Below are 18,255 nucleotides of genomic sequence, written 5' to 3'. Positions count from 1 at the left end.
CCTGCGTGCTTCGGCAATAGACTGTGTGCGATGAGACAGCGGCGCATATTCTCAAAGTGCAGCAACCGAAGCGCAAAGTCCATTCTGAAGCATTCCTGTTTGGGGGCTCGATAATCGTTTTGCCCAGGGCGCTGGGTACCCACGCTACGCCGCTGGCCCGCAGTATCCCCACGGGACACAATGGACACGCAAGACACCGACACCACAAAAGACTGCCGCTTCACCACCAAGTGTGTGGAACGTCGAGCAACACACCAACCCCACCGAGCAACTAAACAACCGACCCCACCTGTAGTACACCCTCCACTGCCCCCCCCCCCCCCAAACGCCGCCAAGATGTCCTATCGATCGGTCAGCAAGACGCACCCATAAAGAAGGTTCACTTGTGCTTCACATAATTCCCTTCCTTCTGGCAGCACTAAAGGTCGCTGCTCTGCCAAACGCAAGGCAGGCGACATCCGGTTTATTACAAGCGCTGTCCAAAGCCTCCAAAAATAAAAGGATACCTGGATCTGACAAAATCACCAACAAAGCTTTAGCCAACCTCGGTCCCACAGCCACCAAATACTTATTGGATATCTTCAACAATATATGGCGATCAGGGCATGTCCCTAATGAATGAACGATTGCTGAAGTAATCCCTACCCTTAAACCGCACAAACCGTCGACAGACATCACCTCATACCGCCCCATATGCCTCACCAGCTGTATAGGGAAACTGATGGAGCGCACGATTCTCAATCGACTGCAGTGGTGCATGCAAAAGCCAGAAGCTCGTCCCAGATGAACTCACAGGTTTCCGTAAGGCACGTTGCTCCTCAGACTCCGTAATGGATCTGGTGTCAGACATTGAACACAACAGCTTACATCACAGTAGCAGTCTTTCTAGACATCAAGCGAGCTTTTGATACAGTGAGCCATACTCGCGTCAAGGACTCTTCAAGGACTGCATCGAGGACTCCTCAATGCCGATATCGGGGAGTGCATGTATAACTGAATCTCAGACTACCTAAAACACAGAAGTATGGAGATGACGACCGCAGACGGGAAAACAAATCTTCCGGTGACTGGATCAGCTGACGGCTGATCAGGCTGGTTGCAGTCCAATACCAACGAAAACACGAACGCATGTTTCTAGCGACCGTTCGGCAGTAGATTGCGAGTAGGAAGACCGCATTTTGTGACGGGCAACATTTTTTATTGCGTTAGCATTAGAGTCATCGCTACGAAAGAATCGCGGTGTGGTCTGTCTGTAGCCACCGCGTGGTGTGTATGCGCGATGTGTATGAGAGAACTGGAGGGTGCGACGCGATGCGTCGGCAGTGAAGCTGTGGTGGTCGACAGGTTCAGACGTATCTGCGCGGGCGTGCCATGGGTTATGAAAGTTGTGCGGAGGAGCGGCGGCGAATGAAGGCTGAGGCTGCAAGACGGCGCCGCCAAGCTGAACCGGAGGATGCCCGAAAGGCTCGTTTGGCTGCGGATGCTGTCTTGCGTTAGCGTTGTGTAGGGTTGTGTGAAGGGTTGTGAAGGGGAGTTCCCAAAGGTGTTCAAACTTTAATGCTAACGCATTTCCGTCGGATCTACCAATGGATCTACCATTATTTTTTGATAACCGACTTCAGTGATGTCGGTCCGTACACTGTTGCCTGAGTTCAGCCAGGAGCATGTAGCCGGCTGGACAATCCGGTTAAATTCATTTTCTAATGTTTCCGACTGTTTGAAAACGAAATATTCCGGTTAGATGTATTGCAGGAACCCACTATTCCGATTGCATCTTCAGTTCAACTACGTTTTTTGACACTACTTTTGATATTGTCATGTTCAAACTGACAAAGCTTCTACCAAAACGAGTTAAAATTACGTACATGACGTATGCATCTGGGTAAATGGACGTTACATCAGTTTTATCAAAAATACCTTAGAACGTGCGTCAGAAGTAATCGCAAGCTTCTTTGAAGAGCACACTATGGAACTCTCCCCAGAGAAAACGGTATATAATAACGGTATAATATTCCATTCGCCAAAAAGAAGCTGAATAATTTTACCCTCAACGTGCGCGGAGAAGAAATCAAACGAACGCCAGAGCCACAAATTAATAAAAATAATTCTCAACCGGAGCCGGAACTTCTACCGCTCATACAAGAGATGGTTTACAGAACTGCCTCGTTAATATTCCTTGTCAATATTCCTGTTAATGTTCCTTCTGAAGTCGGCCCAGGAGGCACGATCCTCCCCAGCCATAGCCGTGACGTCGCCCGCATGAGCGTGGCAGACTACAGCGAGCTGTTACATCACCACTACCATATTCCGGCTCAATCTTTTCGCGAACCAATACCGCTTACTACGGTCCAGTTCGGGTTCGGTTGAGCAGTAGGACATTTAATTCCGGTTCGAATTAACATAAAATAGCGGGTTGTAGCTCTAATGCCATCTGAAAAACTCAGGCTGGGATGACCATCTGACAATATGTAACGCGGATACATATACGATTATCTAGGCACTCGTATCAACCTTGATGTCTTGATAACGAAACTCAAACTTGTCGTCTGATCGAATACATATCAAATACGGGATCATATTAGTTACTCTATGTCAGTCAGGTAGCGAAACGAAGCAATAACAAAAAGTCCAGTTGAACATAAAGTGAAGGCACGAGAGGGTGGTCCGTTGCGAGATGTTCCAGAGAGACGTCATCTTACGAGGAGTGACATAGTGGCCAGCGATAGCCTTCTTGTGCTCACAGGAGAAAGGCAACCTGAGCGTGGCAACACCCATCAAAGCAATCCGTGGGATGCCGACCCGTTCGGCACATGTACCGGTGATATACGTGTCCTCCATTGAGAATGGTTTCACTACACCCGTCGCGTTATACAGCAATTGCAGCACTCCTCCACTTATTATGTACGCAGGTCCTCCCACATAGTCCGGATATGTATCTTCAGAATATTCTTCAAATGATACATACCACTTGTTTTCCATTGATCGAAACGGTACTGCCGAATGATAATGCGTGCCGTATATGGCATCACCACGCTGCGTGTGAAGTGCCTCGATCAGATTGGGTATGTTCAGGTACGTGTCATCATCCACCTTAACCAGAAAGCGGATACCGCGACAGTATTTCGTAGTCCAGTGCAGCATCATAACAGACTTGAGGGTGAGGTTTCGGTAGGTGTCACTAAAATTCCCCTGTATAATGTCCGAGTAGAGAGCCGATTCACTTTCAACTGTGGACTGCAGAACTCTGTCGTTGGAAATACCGAGCAAGAAAGCGAGTCTATTATTCCCGAAAGCTGCCACGTCTCTTCCCCACGAGCTGCGGATAGCATTGCGATGGTAAAAATTCCGAACAGCTGAAGAAACAAGGAAGAGGTAGTCTATGTCTTCTCTAGTGGCGTCCCCCGAAGCTTTGCTGTAACAGAGGTCTTTGCACCCCAGAACGTACGGATGCGGCTGCGAGTAGTGGCGGGTGCTGATCAACTTGCGCTTCGAAAGTGTTTGTGTAGCCTCTTCTTTTATATACCTCTGTGGGCTCTTCGTAGGAAGGTAAAAGACAATTGCGCCTCCGCAGTGTGTTTCGCTTACTCTCGTGACAAAGAACCACGCCATTGAGCAGAGTGCAACAGTTATCATCACTTCGCGCAGACGCTTTCTCTTGAAGGGCCTCATTTACTGTACCTGAAATGTAGAAGGGGAGTATGTTGTTTTCATGCATGTATGTCTTTTATTCATGTGAATAAAGTCGCAGTGTTTGCTCCAAACAATTTTCTCTGCAACGCCGAGCCTAATCGTTAAAACACTAATGGCATTTGTTAGCCTAGCAGTAAATCATACCGTGGGATGTGAAAACGTACAATATTCTTCAATTAGCATCGGCAGTGCCCTACCTACAGGACTGCCTGGAGAGACCTGGACCCGCTTGCACGAGCGTTGAGGGAATTTCTTGGTGCAGTCTTCAGTTGCTTTGCCAGTGCTCTCTATGAAAGAGCAGCGTTCGGGGCAGTAGCTATGAGGATACCACTGAGCAATTTCCTCAACGTCCGTCCAGGTCTCTTTGTTTGCGTTTGGAGCTCGGGCTTGTGTTTTTCTGTGGGACAATTGGTTCCACTTCAGCATGAGACCACAGCCGTAATGAAAATTAAACAAATGAAAAAATCCGCGTGTACATGTCTCGTGACTCAAGCTGGCTGACTTCAACAGGATCTTTTGAGAAAAGTGTAAAATAGTGCTGAATTTATCTGCAGGCAGAAAAAAAAAGAAAGAAAAACATAGGAAGCGTGCCTTCTACACTCTAAAAACAGAGCTTCGCCACATAGCCCGCTCCTAGCCAGGGGGCTTAATCGCTTCATCGTCGTTACGGTCGTTACAAGATAACAAGTGGTGGGAAATTCAAAAAGGTGGACACGTGACACATTGCGTGTGACGGTACCACGGCCTTCACGTATCGCGCGAAGAGCGCCGTACACGTGTTTTATCACGTGCCCACCTTTTTAAATTTCCCGCCCGCCTTTTTGAATTTCCCGCCACTCGTTAGCTTGTAACGACCGTAACGACGACGAAGCGATTTAGCCCCCCATTTAGCCGACGAAGCGATTTAGCGATTCAGGTTGGCTAGGGGCGTCTCGAATGACAACGTTCTCTCCCTTGATTTGATGAAAACGGGGGATGTACGCTATTTGTGTGGCAATCACGAACTGCATAATGCCACAAAGGTGGTGTACGCCCCGTTTTCAGCAAATCAGGGGGAAGAATGATGTCACTTGGGATGGTGGTTGGCTAGGAGCGAGCTATGTGGTGAAGTTCATCTTTAAGAGCATGCTCGTTGCGTATGCGTTTTCCCGGTGGACACCGCCATATTGAAAGCGCAGCACCGTTTAGCCGGGGGAGCACGTTGAAAACTGTTTACCGCTCAAGCCAGACATGGGAAAAGCACTCGTGTCGTGTGCTTCTTCCCTGGTTCCGCTTTGCTCCTTTCTGGCTTGTGCGATAAACACTGGCTGCGAAAGCGCTGGGTGTGAGGCTGGTTGGAAAACGGTGTAGACGTGACAATCCGAGGCTTTCCACAGGCGCCATGAAGGGAGTGTGAGTCACGTTGTGCGTCGCGTTTTACGCCTGCGTTGGCTGCAACAATAGTTACTATCACTATCATAACAGAGATTACGTGTTGCGTACCCGCACCGCTGGCACACTCCTTCGATGGTGGTCCGCTAGCAATGTCTCGTACAGGCAGCAAAAAGACACGCACGAAGAATGGAAACAAGGACGACTGCTATCCTTCGTCATTCGTAAGCTACGGCAGCCACACCTGGGCGGTACGGTTTCATTCCGTGAACGCCTACAGCAAGCGTAGGGGGAGGGGTTCCCCCTCCCCCAATAGGCCATAGAGAAAAACCTATCTTGATCTAACCTAACTAAACCGACCAAACTAACCACTTCACGTAACCCGACATTCCGCATCATCACGGGAGTTGCCGCTCGTAGTGCCGTTGGCGTAGCTGAGTCGCAGTGGTCTTCATCAGAACACTTACGCTTAATTGGTACTGGCGGACGAAATCCTTGCTTCGTACAGCAGCGGCACCGAGTACCCCCTCGCAGTAGGCCAGAGATATTGCTCTCGGACTTCGCGCAGTAGAACGACAGTACACCCAACATTGAGTGCACTGTTTCCTACAGTGCTGATAGGATAACCTGCACTGGTAGATGCCGACGGCCACACTGTAACTCTACCTGCAAACAACGTGAAAGCATTTTCTCATCCGATGAACAGCAGCCTCATGTTGCGCTGTGATAATACCTCTAAAAGACGAGAGGTTAAAGTGCCTTCTTCGTCGTCCTCTCAAAAGATTTCCTTCTTCTGGAGAAAATAGAATGCAAACAACTTCGTCTTCTGTCTCTGCTTTCAAGTTCATGAACAGCCACTTGAAAAGCAATGGCGGTAGTAAAGAGCATAACACACCTTTATTGAAATATAATTTTATTGTATGAGTCACGTTTGGCGTTATGCAATCTCTTATGCCCAAGTTTCTGTTCAGCTTTGGGCCTATGTGGAAAAGCCAATAGTAAAATCTACAGCGTGTGACATGTTTCCTTTATTCTTTCGCGGATGAAGGCGTCGTTTACTGACCATGGAGACAGTTCATGAACGCTTCGCATAAAGCTAGATTTTTTTTTTTTCAAGACGGCGGTGGTTGCAGCGATCGATGTGCTGACGCGCGGAGACGCAAGCAAGGAGTGGAAAAAGATTAGTGCGTGTGCTTAGGGCTGAGTTATTTGAAAACCGCAGCGAATACGAAGCGATTTACATAATCGAACTGAATACACATTCAGGAGCAGCGAAAGCGAAGGGAAAACGAATAGTCGGCGAACGGCGACTAGTAGAATAGTTTCAGGTGACTAGTTGTGGTATTCGGCGCCAACCTTACCGCATACGACACATTTCGAAGTGCCTTCGCTTCGTTGAATGAACCTCCCAACCTTGTAACCTTGCTAGCGCAGGAAAATGTAGCCATAAAACAGGTTTTGCATGTTGTGTACACGTTCAGCATTAAGAGCTACAAATAGTATGAGCGATCTGTGGCATAACTCTGCAACGAACGTCCACTTAACGCTATTTGCAGGATGCAAAATAGCAGCAAACGAAAGCACTGCAAAGCACGTGAAACAGGCAGTGCCCCTTCGAAGAGTGAAGGAAACGGTGGGAGAAGTTCACTGTGCTGAGAACACTGCAAGGTATAGTGAATGCCTGACATGTGCATGGGGACACGGATCTTGGTATGAAGTACGTAACGCTCATATTGTTGTGTGGCGTTTTCGTGCTTACGTGCACATTCGGAACTATTCGAATAGATTTTCTTTTATGATCAATTCGATTCGAGATTTCAATATACATCTCCACTATCGACAACCGCCGTGAGCTCTTCGTCAATTCCTTGCAAATATGCTGAAACATGTGGTACACCGTCGTTTGCAGATGAGGTCGATGTACCGATTATAAGGGGGTCCTGAATGTCTAGCGTCGGGCTTGCACCCTGTTTTGCCCGCCGTTTTTGTTTCCCGCAGAAGACACTGCACAATGAGGGACGTAGTGACCGTGTCCCTGCACCTATAGCACTGCACCGGCTGCCGAGAGCAGCGTTGGCTGGAGCCGCAGCTTTCTTGCATTGTCCATTAACCGTTTATGACACTCTCGAAGCGCGGACGGGACACAACAGATTCGGTCGCCCGTTGAGCCGCGTCTATTTCCAAAGTCTGTACCTGGGTTTCACGTAGTGTCTGTGGTCGTGCGAGGCGGAAAAGGTGCTGTGTCCGAACCGCAGAGTGCTTCAGTGAACGAGGTGACAGTTATCAGCTGAATGCTGTCTGTCGGACATGATGGGACGTGTTGTGTCTGTCCCTTCGTGTTCCTTATAGTCTCTGGGTTTTACATTATGCATCAACTTCACCAGCTCGCTTTCTTCTTAGTCATCTTTTCAAGACCGGAAGGCCATCCGAGACAAGCGGTAGACGTCAGCAAGAAGGGCAGCAGGGGATGCTTCGGGCTGCAGTCTGCGGTGGCGAAGTTGAGCATGGTGAACCTGCTGGTGGTGTCTATGACCGAACCTGTGGTCCAATGCATCCACCAATGTTTTGAAGGTCAGCTCGTTTGGATTTTTGGTAGCTGTGAAGACGACTTCGGAAGCTGACCCTCGAAGGTGGGTTGCCTGTGGTCTTAGTCTGGTCGCTTTGACTATTAGCCTGCGTCACCATGCCGAATTGCGCCAAATAAGCGTCAAGAGGCCCACTGCCGTCGAAGGCCGTGAGCTTACAAGCGGTGGTCCCTTGCGATTGGACCGCTCTACCGACAATCGCCGCGCTACCAGCGGCTGAGTACGTATAACGCTGAGACAGAGGCCCTTAATGAACCTTGCTCTCTTGCCGATGCTTCCGCTGTGACCGAAGCAATTTCGTGCAGTCGAGACCGGAACCACATCGTCGGACCCCTTTCCGCGGGCTGTTCACGGTTCATCCCACCACTGCCGCAAAATGTTACACAAGAACAGAAACCGGACCAAATTTATCCACCTTCTTCTACTTCAAAGCAGTGGCACATAGCCCATTGGCAATTGGCCACAGAACACTGTGATTCATTTTTTCAAATTTAGCAGACGATGAAAAACGCTGAGTAGATGGACATCTAGGAAATTATTGAGAAAAGGATCGTGTGAGATAAGCAGCGCCACTAACGCTGACCAAACGAGAGGATGGCAGAAAGCGTGAGAAGAATGCCTTCTGCATGAAAGGGTACGGCCAAGAAGGTGTTACGGTAAGATGAATAGTGAGGGAAGATGAGAAAAAAGTGATCCAAATGACAATGAGGACAACGAGGGGAAGAAATGAAGCAAATATGGCAGCGAAATAAAGTTCAAATTCTTGCCTAGAAGGCAGGGTGGATGCCATAGAGCACCTGTGATGATATCAACTGTTGGGAACATGAAATAGAGGTGGTGGTGGTGGTGATGGTGAAAGGGCTTGCCGTTGTCGGCCTCACCTATGTGGGCAACGTCACGACTGACGCCCTGGGGAAATGAAATAGAGGATTTTGTATGAAAGGCAGAATTGCCAGCCTACTGCAAGAAAGAGCTGTGCTCGAAAGTGCGTCAGCAGTTTCATTCGCGCGAATGCCAGTTTGACCTGGAACGCAGGACAGTAATATCTCGTCAGTGAAGGAGGTCGACCGGGAAAAAGTGGATACTAATGCTCTTAAGAATCAGGGCCGCGTTCCAGATTCGAAATTAGGGAAAGGCAGTCCGTAAAAAGGAATATCCGGCAGCAAGAGGATGGTACGGCCTGAAGGACAAGTAAAATTGCAAGTAGCTCAGCAAAATGGGTCGGCATGTAATAAGGGAGAAGGATACTAGAGCATATGACAAAGTGTGGAATGAATACTTACCACTGCTTTTTCATCCTGTGCAGCGCCATCAGTAAAAACTGTGATATGTGAACGGAATCCGTTGGGATGAAAGCCCAAGTGCACAATGCACAAAGCACAGTGAGAACGGAAGCAGGCGAAAGCTGGGTGCGCCCTTGAGTGAACAGAAGAGGTGCACGAAGGGTACAACAAGGGACGAAGCATGCTGGCAAAATAAGTAGCCAAAAAAGGAGACGGGCGCTTGGTAGATTTGAAGACATAAACGCTTCGCAAAGGTTAGCTGAGGACGAATCCCGGCATTCCATGGAAGCGTGTGGAACGTCGGTGACTCGAAAGGCGACGCAGAAAAAAAGTTCACTGGAGTGGAGAGTCAGGAAAGTCCCGGATGGCTGCTATCCGCAATCTCGATGAAAGGGCTTTGCGTCGGCTTTCAACAAGTTCGCTTTCAGCGTAAAGGACATGTATAGGTGTAGATAAAGGGACACCCAAGCACAGACGGAGCGCTTTCCGTTCAAGGAGCAGCATTCGATTGAGGAGAAACTGTGGCCGGCCAGAGGACGTGATAGAACCAAATTCCAGTATTGAACGAACATACATCTTGTAGACATGTAGGAGAGAGGGGCGGCACAAACCAGTCCGCTGGCTACCGAGGGAGGCTCGTAGATTCCGTGCACGAAAGGCCAGCGTCGAAAGATAGTCGTGAACCGACAAAGACATGTCACACCTCAGACCGAGGTAATTAAGTCTTGGGACTTGGGCGGAGGGGGGGGGGGGAGAGCAGCCAATTGTTAATTCATACGAGGTAGAAGGGGAACAGATGAACGCTACGACAGCGCACTTTCCAAGGTTGATGAAGAGCACAAGGAACCACAGTCAGGCATGCAGGGTGTCCAGGTAATGCTGGAGGAGGGATTGCAGGACTCATGGGGAGGTTGAGGAAGCCATCAAGGCAATATCGTCCGCATATACGAGAGTTAAGACATCTGGATGAAGAGGGATGGATGGTTGAACAGAAGACGACATAAGATACAACCCTGAGGAACCCCATGGCGCTGACGATAGTGACCAGAAGAGTAATTAAGTACAATAGGTACAGTAGAACATGCGGTGTGAGAGAAAGTGCCTAAGCCACGAAATAGTATATGAAGTGGTGGGTAGTAACGCTAACGACAGGAATAGAAGGCAGGATTCGATAGAGTCTAGGGCTTTATCCGAAGTAACGACGACAACGTGCTCAGACAGCAGCTTTGCCATACAGACATGATTGTCTATGGACACATGATCCATCCAGATGGAGCTGTGTGTACGAAATCCAATTTGGACAGGGAAGATCCAATCATGCAGCACGAGGACGTGAGACAATCGGGTCAAAGACAACACGCTCCACCATCTTAGCAAATAAGGAGGTGAGTGCAATGTTCGTTAAATTGTCAAGCGAACAGCCTTTCCTCGGATCCTTGGCACAAGTGTTATCCTCGATAGTTTCCAGATGTCGGGGATCCAAAGGGATGAGTCTACGGAGTCTCAGAGAGTCTACAGAGAGTGCCATCAAGATATGTGTCTACAACAGGTACCAAGAGAGATGAGCGAGACGCCCGTAAGGATTTCAATAAAGGGACGGATAGCATCCATCAAACCAAGTGCTGACGGAGGGGATAGCCCATGAATATGCGCATCTAGCTCGTCAAAGTAACTGGTGCATTAAATTGAGGCTCCGAGATAGGACTGAGTGGACGGCAAAGAGGTAGAACATTCATAAAACGCGCCACAAATCCGCGGGCACACTGGTCCAGGAGACAGAGGATATACAGATGGAAGCGATAAGGAGTGAAATGACCGCCGGGTTATGCGTGTGGAACGGAGTACACTGTATGTGAGTAGTCGACGAGCGGGGAGAGACATAACGGTATGTAGCAAAGTCACGTGTTGCTTTAGCAACAGTTCGCTTAAAAGGAGCACTTTCAAAAGGAGAGCTTACACGCGGCCTTCCTTAGTCGAAGAGCGCGGGTGCACTCCGGACTCCACCAGTGCGATAGAGCATGGGTGTGCTTATTAAGGCGGTGCATCACCACCGACGCTCTATGGGAATCGATTGTAGACGACGAAGTGCCGGCTCTGATGCACCGCCTTAATGGAAGAGGACACCTCAATTAAGTCGGCAATAGCTGCAAGGAACTCAAGACCAGTAGGTGCAGAGTCTGTATTGAAGGTGCCAAGACGGTCGGCCAAGAACGAGGCCTGTCTAGAGTGGTTGATCAAAACAGAAGATGAAAAAGTGGACCAGGCATGGAATTGTAGTATTTAACAAAAAGTGGAAAGGAAATGGAGAGGAATGGTCTCTCCCATAACCATTGCTGAGTGAAGAGCAGGTGGATATACAGCATTTCCCTTAGGGCAACGAGAGGTCAATAACAGACTGGTGACTGCCCCTAAGAAATGTCAGAGAGCCAGAGTTAGCAATGGAAATAGACCTGGCCTCGAACCACGCAGCAAGTCGACTTCCACGGAAGTGACTATACGACTGCCCCAAGAGGAGTGATGGGAATTCAAGTCCCCGGCAAGTAGATAATCACGCGAACAGTAGAGCATCCCAGCCTCGAGGGCAGCAGCTGCAGCATGCACAAAACTTTGAGGTAGATAAATATTTGCGATATGCACAGTTCGACCCTGCAAACCCGCGAGAGATATAATTAGCAACCCAGAAGGAGAGCAGGAAGAGAGCTGCGAACAAGAGTAATCAAGCCATCACCACGTGAAGTGCCGAAGCAGAGATCGAGACGGAAGACATGAACGCCCCGGAGAGAAAAATTATGAACATACGAGGGTGGTTCCATAAGTTTCCGGCCCGACCAACGTTTAATAGTCATAAAGACGAAACAAGTGTATCACTTTTCGATATAGTCACCCTTACCTTCGATGCACTTTTGACACCTTTCAACCAGCATTCTTATACCCTTGACAAAATAGTCCGAAGTTTTGTCCGCAAAATGCTAGAAAACTGCCTCTTGCTCCTCACTATCGTTTTGAAATCTCCGTCCTCTGAGATCCCTCTTCAAGTTTGAGAACAGGAAGTAGTCACTCGGTGCCAAGTCTGGACTGTAGGGTGGGTGGTGGATTTCTTCGAAGCCGCACTCCTACAGTGCAACCTTGGCAACAGAAGCCGTGTGGACAGGGGCATTGTCCTGGAGCAACCAGACACCTCGACAAAACCTGCCGCGCCTCTTTTCCTTGATGGCGTCTCGCAGTTGGTGCAGGAGTAAAGCATAAGAAGTCGCATTCGCTGTGGTGTTCCTCTCTTTGAAGTCGATGAGGAGGATCCCGTGACAATCCCAAAATATTGTTGCCATGATCTCCTTTGTGGATTGTGTGACCTTGGCTTTTCTTGGGGGTGCTTCTCCTGGTTTGCGCCATTCCTTCGACTCCTTTTTCGAAAGGGAATCATAGTAGAGCACCATAGTCTCATCCCTGTGACAATTGACTTCAATATTTCTTCTTCGTTGTCTTGACAGAGCTCCAAGAACTCTTTGGCACAGACGACGCGCTGTTGCTTTTGAACTGACGAGAGATGTCGTGGCACCCATCTCGCACTGACCTTTTCCATGTGAAGGCCCTCGCCGATGATGCGAAAAACGGTTGTTTTGGAAAGCCCTAGCCTTTCTGAGATTTCCTTCACCTTCAGACGCCTGCCACTCAGCACTTCCTCCTCTACAAGAGACAAATTTTCTTGTCTCACCACTTCCACTGGACGACCATCGCGTGGATCATCTTCAATGGACTCTCGCTGCAGTAGAAACTGCTTAGCCCAGTCTTTTGCCGTTGTGTACGACGGAGAGGCTTCCGTGTACACGTTGTCCAGTCGCGCTTTAATTTCTTTAGGCGAAAGTCCCTCTTTTGTCAAGAATTTTATCACAACGCGGTACTCGATTTTTTCCATTTTAACTGAAGAGTGCACACTGGCTGTTTGAAATGCCGCTCTCCAACCGACAAAAGCATGGAGAGGGTTGAGGGTGGTGCTCCGGCCCTCCAACAGATGCCGCCACGCGTCCTTAATCGCATTTTCAAATTCGCGCGCATTTTCTACCTCGGGCCGGAAACTTCTGCAACCACCCTCGTAATATGAGTAGGCAGGCTAGCTGGAGTTGGCTTGATGACGTTAACATTGCCTTGAGTTTGTGGTAAAACATAGAACGAGAGGAACACACGACAGTCTCACGAAAGTGAGCCTTCGTGAGATAATCGTGAGTATATCGTGTGTTCTTCTGGTCACGTGCATTAGACCAAACTCAAGGCAATGTTAACGTCATCAAGAAAAAATATCCGCAGGGCGAAGCCAGAACTCTTGTAATAATATGATATCAGATTAATACGAAGAAATGAGTCCTGAGATGCTGGTCAACGAGAGATGAAAGCACACTACGGCAGTTCCACTGTATAACACTAAGGTTGAGGGTCATTAACGACGGTTGATTTGACTAGTTGAGATAATACATCCTTCAATACCTGATCTGTACGATTTTTGTCCTTCTTGCGCTTCCTATAAAAGAAGATGAAGGTCCAGGGCGCTTCTCCGACTGACGGTCAATGGACATAGTCTCGGTGTCTGAATCCACAGGGGTTATCGATGCGAGGTTATGGGATGCTGAATCTACAGTTGGCGGCGGGTTAAGCGACATACCGTTGTACCGTTCTTCAGGAACGGTAAGACGGTAGAGACACCGTTTTTTACGAAAAAAAAAAGTTTTTTTATAATGGGGATGGGGGAGGGGGGATATGTTTAATGGGTTTGCAACACTACTTGTGGCTGTCAATTTCAGCCGCATCACCTTTTCTTCACGGGTCTTTCCAGTAAATTCCCCGTACTATATCCTTTGTGAAGCGCTTCGTAATGACGTAAGAGATTGTACTCCTTCGGAACAGCAGCAGTTTTTTTGGCACACCAGACATTCGGGACGTTATTTATATCCGCGAACAGGTACTTCACCTCCCAATACTCTTTGAAGGTACGCTTCTCCTCTTCTACCGTCCGCTTCAGATGTGGCTTCGAGCAGGTCATACTCCCTGTGCTTTTTTGTAGTCGGTCGCAAAGATATGGAAACACCAAACACTGCAGAGCGCACCCCGACGTCCACCGGAGGCTTGATAGTTCAGAACGCGATTATGGAAGAGACGTTTTGACGCCTGCGAATTCCGAAAGTATAGGACGACCTTGTGACGGCTGGGTCCTTCCGAGGAAGCGTTGGGTGGCCGCGGCTGAGCTCCCGTGTAATGTAGCGAAGAGAGCTCCCTTGTGTGATGTTGTGATTCGACGTTATCCAAGAACTAAAGGGCTTTCCGCAGGCCCACAATTGCCCGTAGCGTCTACTATAACTTCTTTTCTCTCTCTCTCTTCCGCTGCGGGAGCCCCGCTGGCTGCACAACGGAGGCTCGCGGGCCGCCTGTTGGAGACCCCTGAACTAGAGCATATAGGTAAATAATATATAGTAAATAGAGGAATCATAGTTCTCGTGGTGACTTGCAGGTTCCAAGCGTGAGTAACGTTCGTGAATACCGTGTTCATATTACTCGAATACTTCGCCGTATCGTATAGATCAATTTATGAATAAGCTGAACAAAGCGAACCAAAAATTAGGAAAAATCTTTCCAGGGATGGTGACTTGCAACTTGCAAGCGTGAGTAACATCATGAAAGCCGTGTTCATATTAGCTGTTTAAAGAAACCACGTATGCATATTTTTAGGAAAGAAAGCGTTTTTGTTTTGTTTTGTTTTGTCTCGGTATCAAAGCTTACTAAAAACTAAGGAGGAAAGCAACAAAGGGCGGGGCTTAAAACTAAAACTGAAATGCAAACAACAGTGGTGGTAACGGAAACCCAAACGGAGACAAACATGGGTCAGTAATGGAGGCCGTAACGGAAACAAAAAAAAGATTCCGTTGCCTTTCCCTGATATTAAGCGAGCCTTTCTGCATTACAACGACCAGTGGAATTCGCTATTCTTGTCGTCCGTCTCAACGTTAGATATTTCGTCTGCAATATATGCACGTGTCCCACAGTTAAACAGAGAAGACGTCTTACACAATGAAATGTTCCGCTTGCTTCCTCTTTAATCGTGTTTTCTACAAGCGTGTACTCTTTCTACATTGATCAGACAATACTCCGCAGCACTATATACATAGTGGAGTAAGTGCTTTTCTTTCTAACATCTCTCCACACAAATATTCATGTATTGCACATGGTTTTGTTATAATCTCGAGAACATTGCTACTCCTTCCGTTCGTTGATGGAAGGACTGAAAACGTCATTTCACAATATATTTCATGTACATACTTCAATTTCGAAATGAATAAAATATTAGTACCATCATAAACTTTAATGTGGCGGCCATGCACCGCCGTATGAACGTTTTCCCAAAGATTTCGATGTATAATCATGCACTTTATTCGTTATAGAATATGAGAAAACAAATAATACCGTGATTTCGGCGCACAAGGTACCATGCCATAGTTAACGAACTCATCTTCAAACAAACAAGCAGGTCGAAGTATGAGAACAGCATACATCTGATGTTTTATAGTCTTTCTATTGAAACCTGTAGGTGCGTGAGCACGGCCTGAGCCCTGAAAACCCGTACTTCGAAACCCGTTCCATCACATGCGCAAGTTGTTCGAGCCTCTCCCAATTTTCCTGCTGTTATATGCTCTTTATGCTCCGTCCTGGTATTCTACGGAGTGCCCACGAATCTCGTTCACTCATCCGTTGCTGGAGATGCATTTTGCTCCTCTTCTATCCACTCTGACTACCGTAAAGGGGAAATTCGTTTGGAGCTGGAGAGAAATGTTGGAGGAACAAAACGTTCTCGAATCCAATTCTGCTCTACAGAGTCGGACATACTACACAAAAAGCCATTCTGACTTCACTACAAACGAAGTTGCCCGTTCGTCAGCCCCGCGGGCTTGTCGGCTACGGGCCGGAAATCTCAACCTTTTCAAATTATTCTTCGGTCTTCGCTTTCGTGCCCTGTTGAGTATTTGCGCTACTTTGCAGGTGTACGCGGAGGGGAGCGGTATTGATCGACAGGGAGATAAAAACAAAAGTTTCCGTTTTTCTTACGGTTGCTTGCTCGACACTTAACATGTAATGGTCGGAAAGCCGGAATCTCGTCGCCTTAGGCGGTGGTTCCTTTTTTCCTCTTACACTCAGAAAGCTGCCGAAGATTGAAGATAGAGACGGTGGTCATGGCTGCTTTTCGATAGGAGGACTACGCTACTAGCAGTGTCGCTGCATGTTTCTCATTTTTCGTGTAACGTCTAAGCATGTACATACCTTTGAAACGTGTCAGAATCATTGTCGTCTTTTTGGAAAAGTCGTGCATATTCATGTTTACGACCCAGTATAATTGATGGGAAGTAATTGTTCTGAGCCTGGGAGATATTAACAGACAAACACAACACGAGCCTAACAGTTGTCCTTGTTGAACAATGACAGGAGCAGTGCCGGATTTACAGTGGTGGGGGCCCCGGGGCACTGTGCTGTGGGGGCTCCCTCGTGTATGCTACGTCTATCCAATGTGATATTCGGGGTCGATATGCGTGGACGCAGGACATATTCTTACCAAGTTTCCGTTTCGAAGACGCGTTTCAGGCATGCAAAACAGATTTCCCTTGGACAAGACCTTTACTGGTGGGGGCCCCTTTGTGGTGGGGGCCCCGGGGCAAGTGCCCCGTCTGCCCTCCCCTAGATCCGGCACTGGACAGGAGCGGTGGTTATCTGTGTTGTGAGGAGGAGTTTTGCACACGGATCGTTGGGAATTTGGTTTGTATTGGTTTGCATTGCAGTGGATCCCCGGACATGTCGGCATCAGCGGTAATGCAGTAGCAGACAGAGCCGCCTTGAGCACCCATCAGCACGCAACTTTTCCCCCGATAATGATGTCTCCGGGCGATCGAAGACACCTCCTTTCGATACTCACCGGCCCCAAGATGTAGGCTCAATGACAACACGACATAGCCCACTCCCTTCTCTCGGATGTAGACCCCACGCTTTCTCTCGAAATTCCTCCGCGACTCCCGCGCACCTTTACCGCACTATTCCATCGCATAACGCTCAACGTTGCTTTTATACCTGCCTTTAAACACCGTCTCGACTCCACCTCATCTTCCGCCTGCCCCACTTGTGGAGTGCACGGCGACCCTTGCCACGCGATCCTGGCTTGTGGGAAATATCACCACGAGCGTGCACTGATGGAAGTTTCTATGCAACGTATTGACAAACGACCGTCCAATCTCGCGAAGATGCTCGAACCGTGGCTGAACGCTGCCCAGTAGATGCAAGGCCTTCGTCTTCTTGCGGAGTACTTGCGCTCCACCGGTCTGGTGACGGATCTCTGAAAGTGCTTCCCCATCATCATCCCCTCATCCGTTCCCAATGTGCAATAGGGCAGTGTACCACCTCAGCGGCGGTGAATCGCCCACCTCATCATCATCCAATGTGTGTGTGTGTGTCTGTGTTTCTTTCCTTTTTTTTTGGGGGGGGGGAGGGGCTTTTTGGAATGCGGAGAGCGAGACACGGTTTAAATAAACGCGTTCTTTGTAATATATCGAGGGCCTTGTCTTCTTAAGCGAAGCGTGGTCAGAAGCATTTGGAGGAAATCGACGACTCCGACTAATGGATACGACGAAACGAACTTCACGCCGAACTGCATCGAAAAACAAGGTCACCATGTCTCACCTCTTGAAATAACGGCAAGCACTCCGATTTCAGTATCATTACCAAAGCCAGTACTTTACTGTGCGAGGCAGATGAGATCGCAACTGATGCTGCTGAAGTATCGCTCGAACGCCTTCAGATGTTCCGTAAGCAAATCAACGAAGTGGATGCTCAAATCCAAGACGTATAGTAGAGCAAGAGGAGAGCTTCTTCGCGCGTACCTGTGAATACAACGACCAGGCTATATCCTGCACCGCAAAGTTGAATGGCCAGAAGAAGGCTACGTGTCACATCGAATGACACGGGCTGTCTTCCTAAACTGCAGCTGCTATGCTTCAATGGGAAGCACCTGATCTGGCAGGCACTGTGGGAACAGTTTAAAGGTCAGCTACGCCGATTTCCCGATGTGTTGAAACGGTTGTGATATTCGTAGCGAGCACATCCAACTGCCCCCAAAAGGCACCTTCGTTTCTCAATTTTGTCTTCCTATTACGAAAATTAAGATTATTAAAATTAAAATTAATTAATAAAAAACAAAGGGAGCCATTTTTGTGACGCAGATGTGGAAAACCTGCCCCATCTACCTAGATGGGGTATCGTGCTTCTGATTGGATGAAAGCTGAGGCTTTCTCCGACTTTCCTGG

The 18,255-nt window shown here is 48.3% G+C and overlaps 1 protein-coding gene across 2 annotated transcripts; it reads right to left on the bottom strand.

The window, feature by feature from the left end:
• Positions 1-2,086: 2,086 nt before the first annotated feature.
• On the bottom strand, positions 2,087-5,858 carry LOC135383995 (beta-1,3-galactosyltransferase 5-like). 2 transcript variants are annotated; one of them, XM_064613265.1, is made up of 3 exons: positions 5,795-5,858; positions 5,529-5,727; positions 2,087-3,678 (listed from the first exon to the last, which is right to left on the bottom strand). In XM_064613265.1, exon 3 carries the CDS (start codon positions 3,667-3,669, stop codon positions 2,593-2,595), a length of 1,077 nt encoding a protein of 358 aa, XP_064469335.1. In that variant the 5' UTR covers positions 3,670-3,678; positions 5,529-5,727; positions 5,795-5,858; the 3' UTR covers positions 2,087-2,592. The 2 variants fall into 2 exon arrangements, with proteins under 2 accessions (XP_064469335.1, XP_064469334.1); XM_064613264.1 differs by lacking the exon at positions 5,795-5,858 and having other exon boundaries at positions 5,529-5,786.
• Positions 5,859-18,255: the final 12,397 nt, after the last annotated feature.

This window comes from Ornithodoros turicata, chromosome 2 (genome assembly GCF_037126465.1).
Source record: "Ornithodoros turicata isolate Travis chromosome 2, ASM3712646v1, whole genome shotgun sequence".
Lineage (NCBI taxonomy): Eukaryota > Metazoa > Arthropoda > Arachnida > Ixodida > Argasidae > Ornithodoros > Ornithodoros turicata.
This window is presented reverse-complemented; position numbering and strand designations above follow the sequence as displayed.

Bases quoted from the DNA above. Each gene is read 5' to 3' on its own strand.
- LOC135383995 (XM_064613265.1), bottom strand. From the start codon at position 3,669: ATGAGGCCCTTCAAGAGAAAGCGTCTGCGCGAAGTGATGATAACTGTT.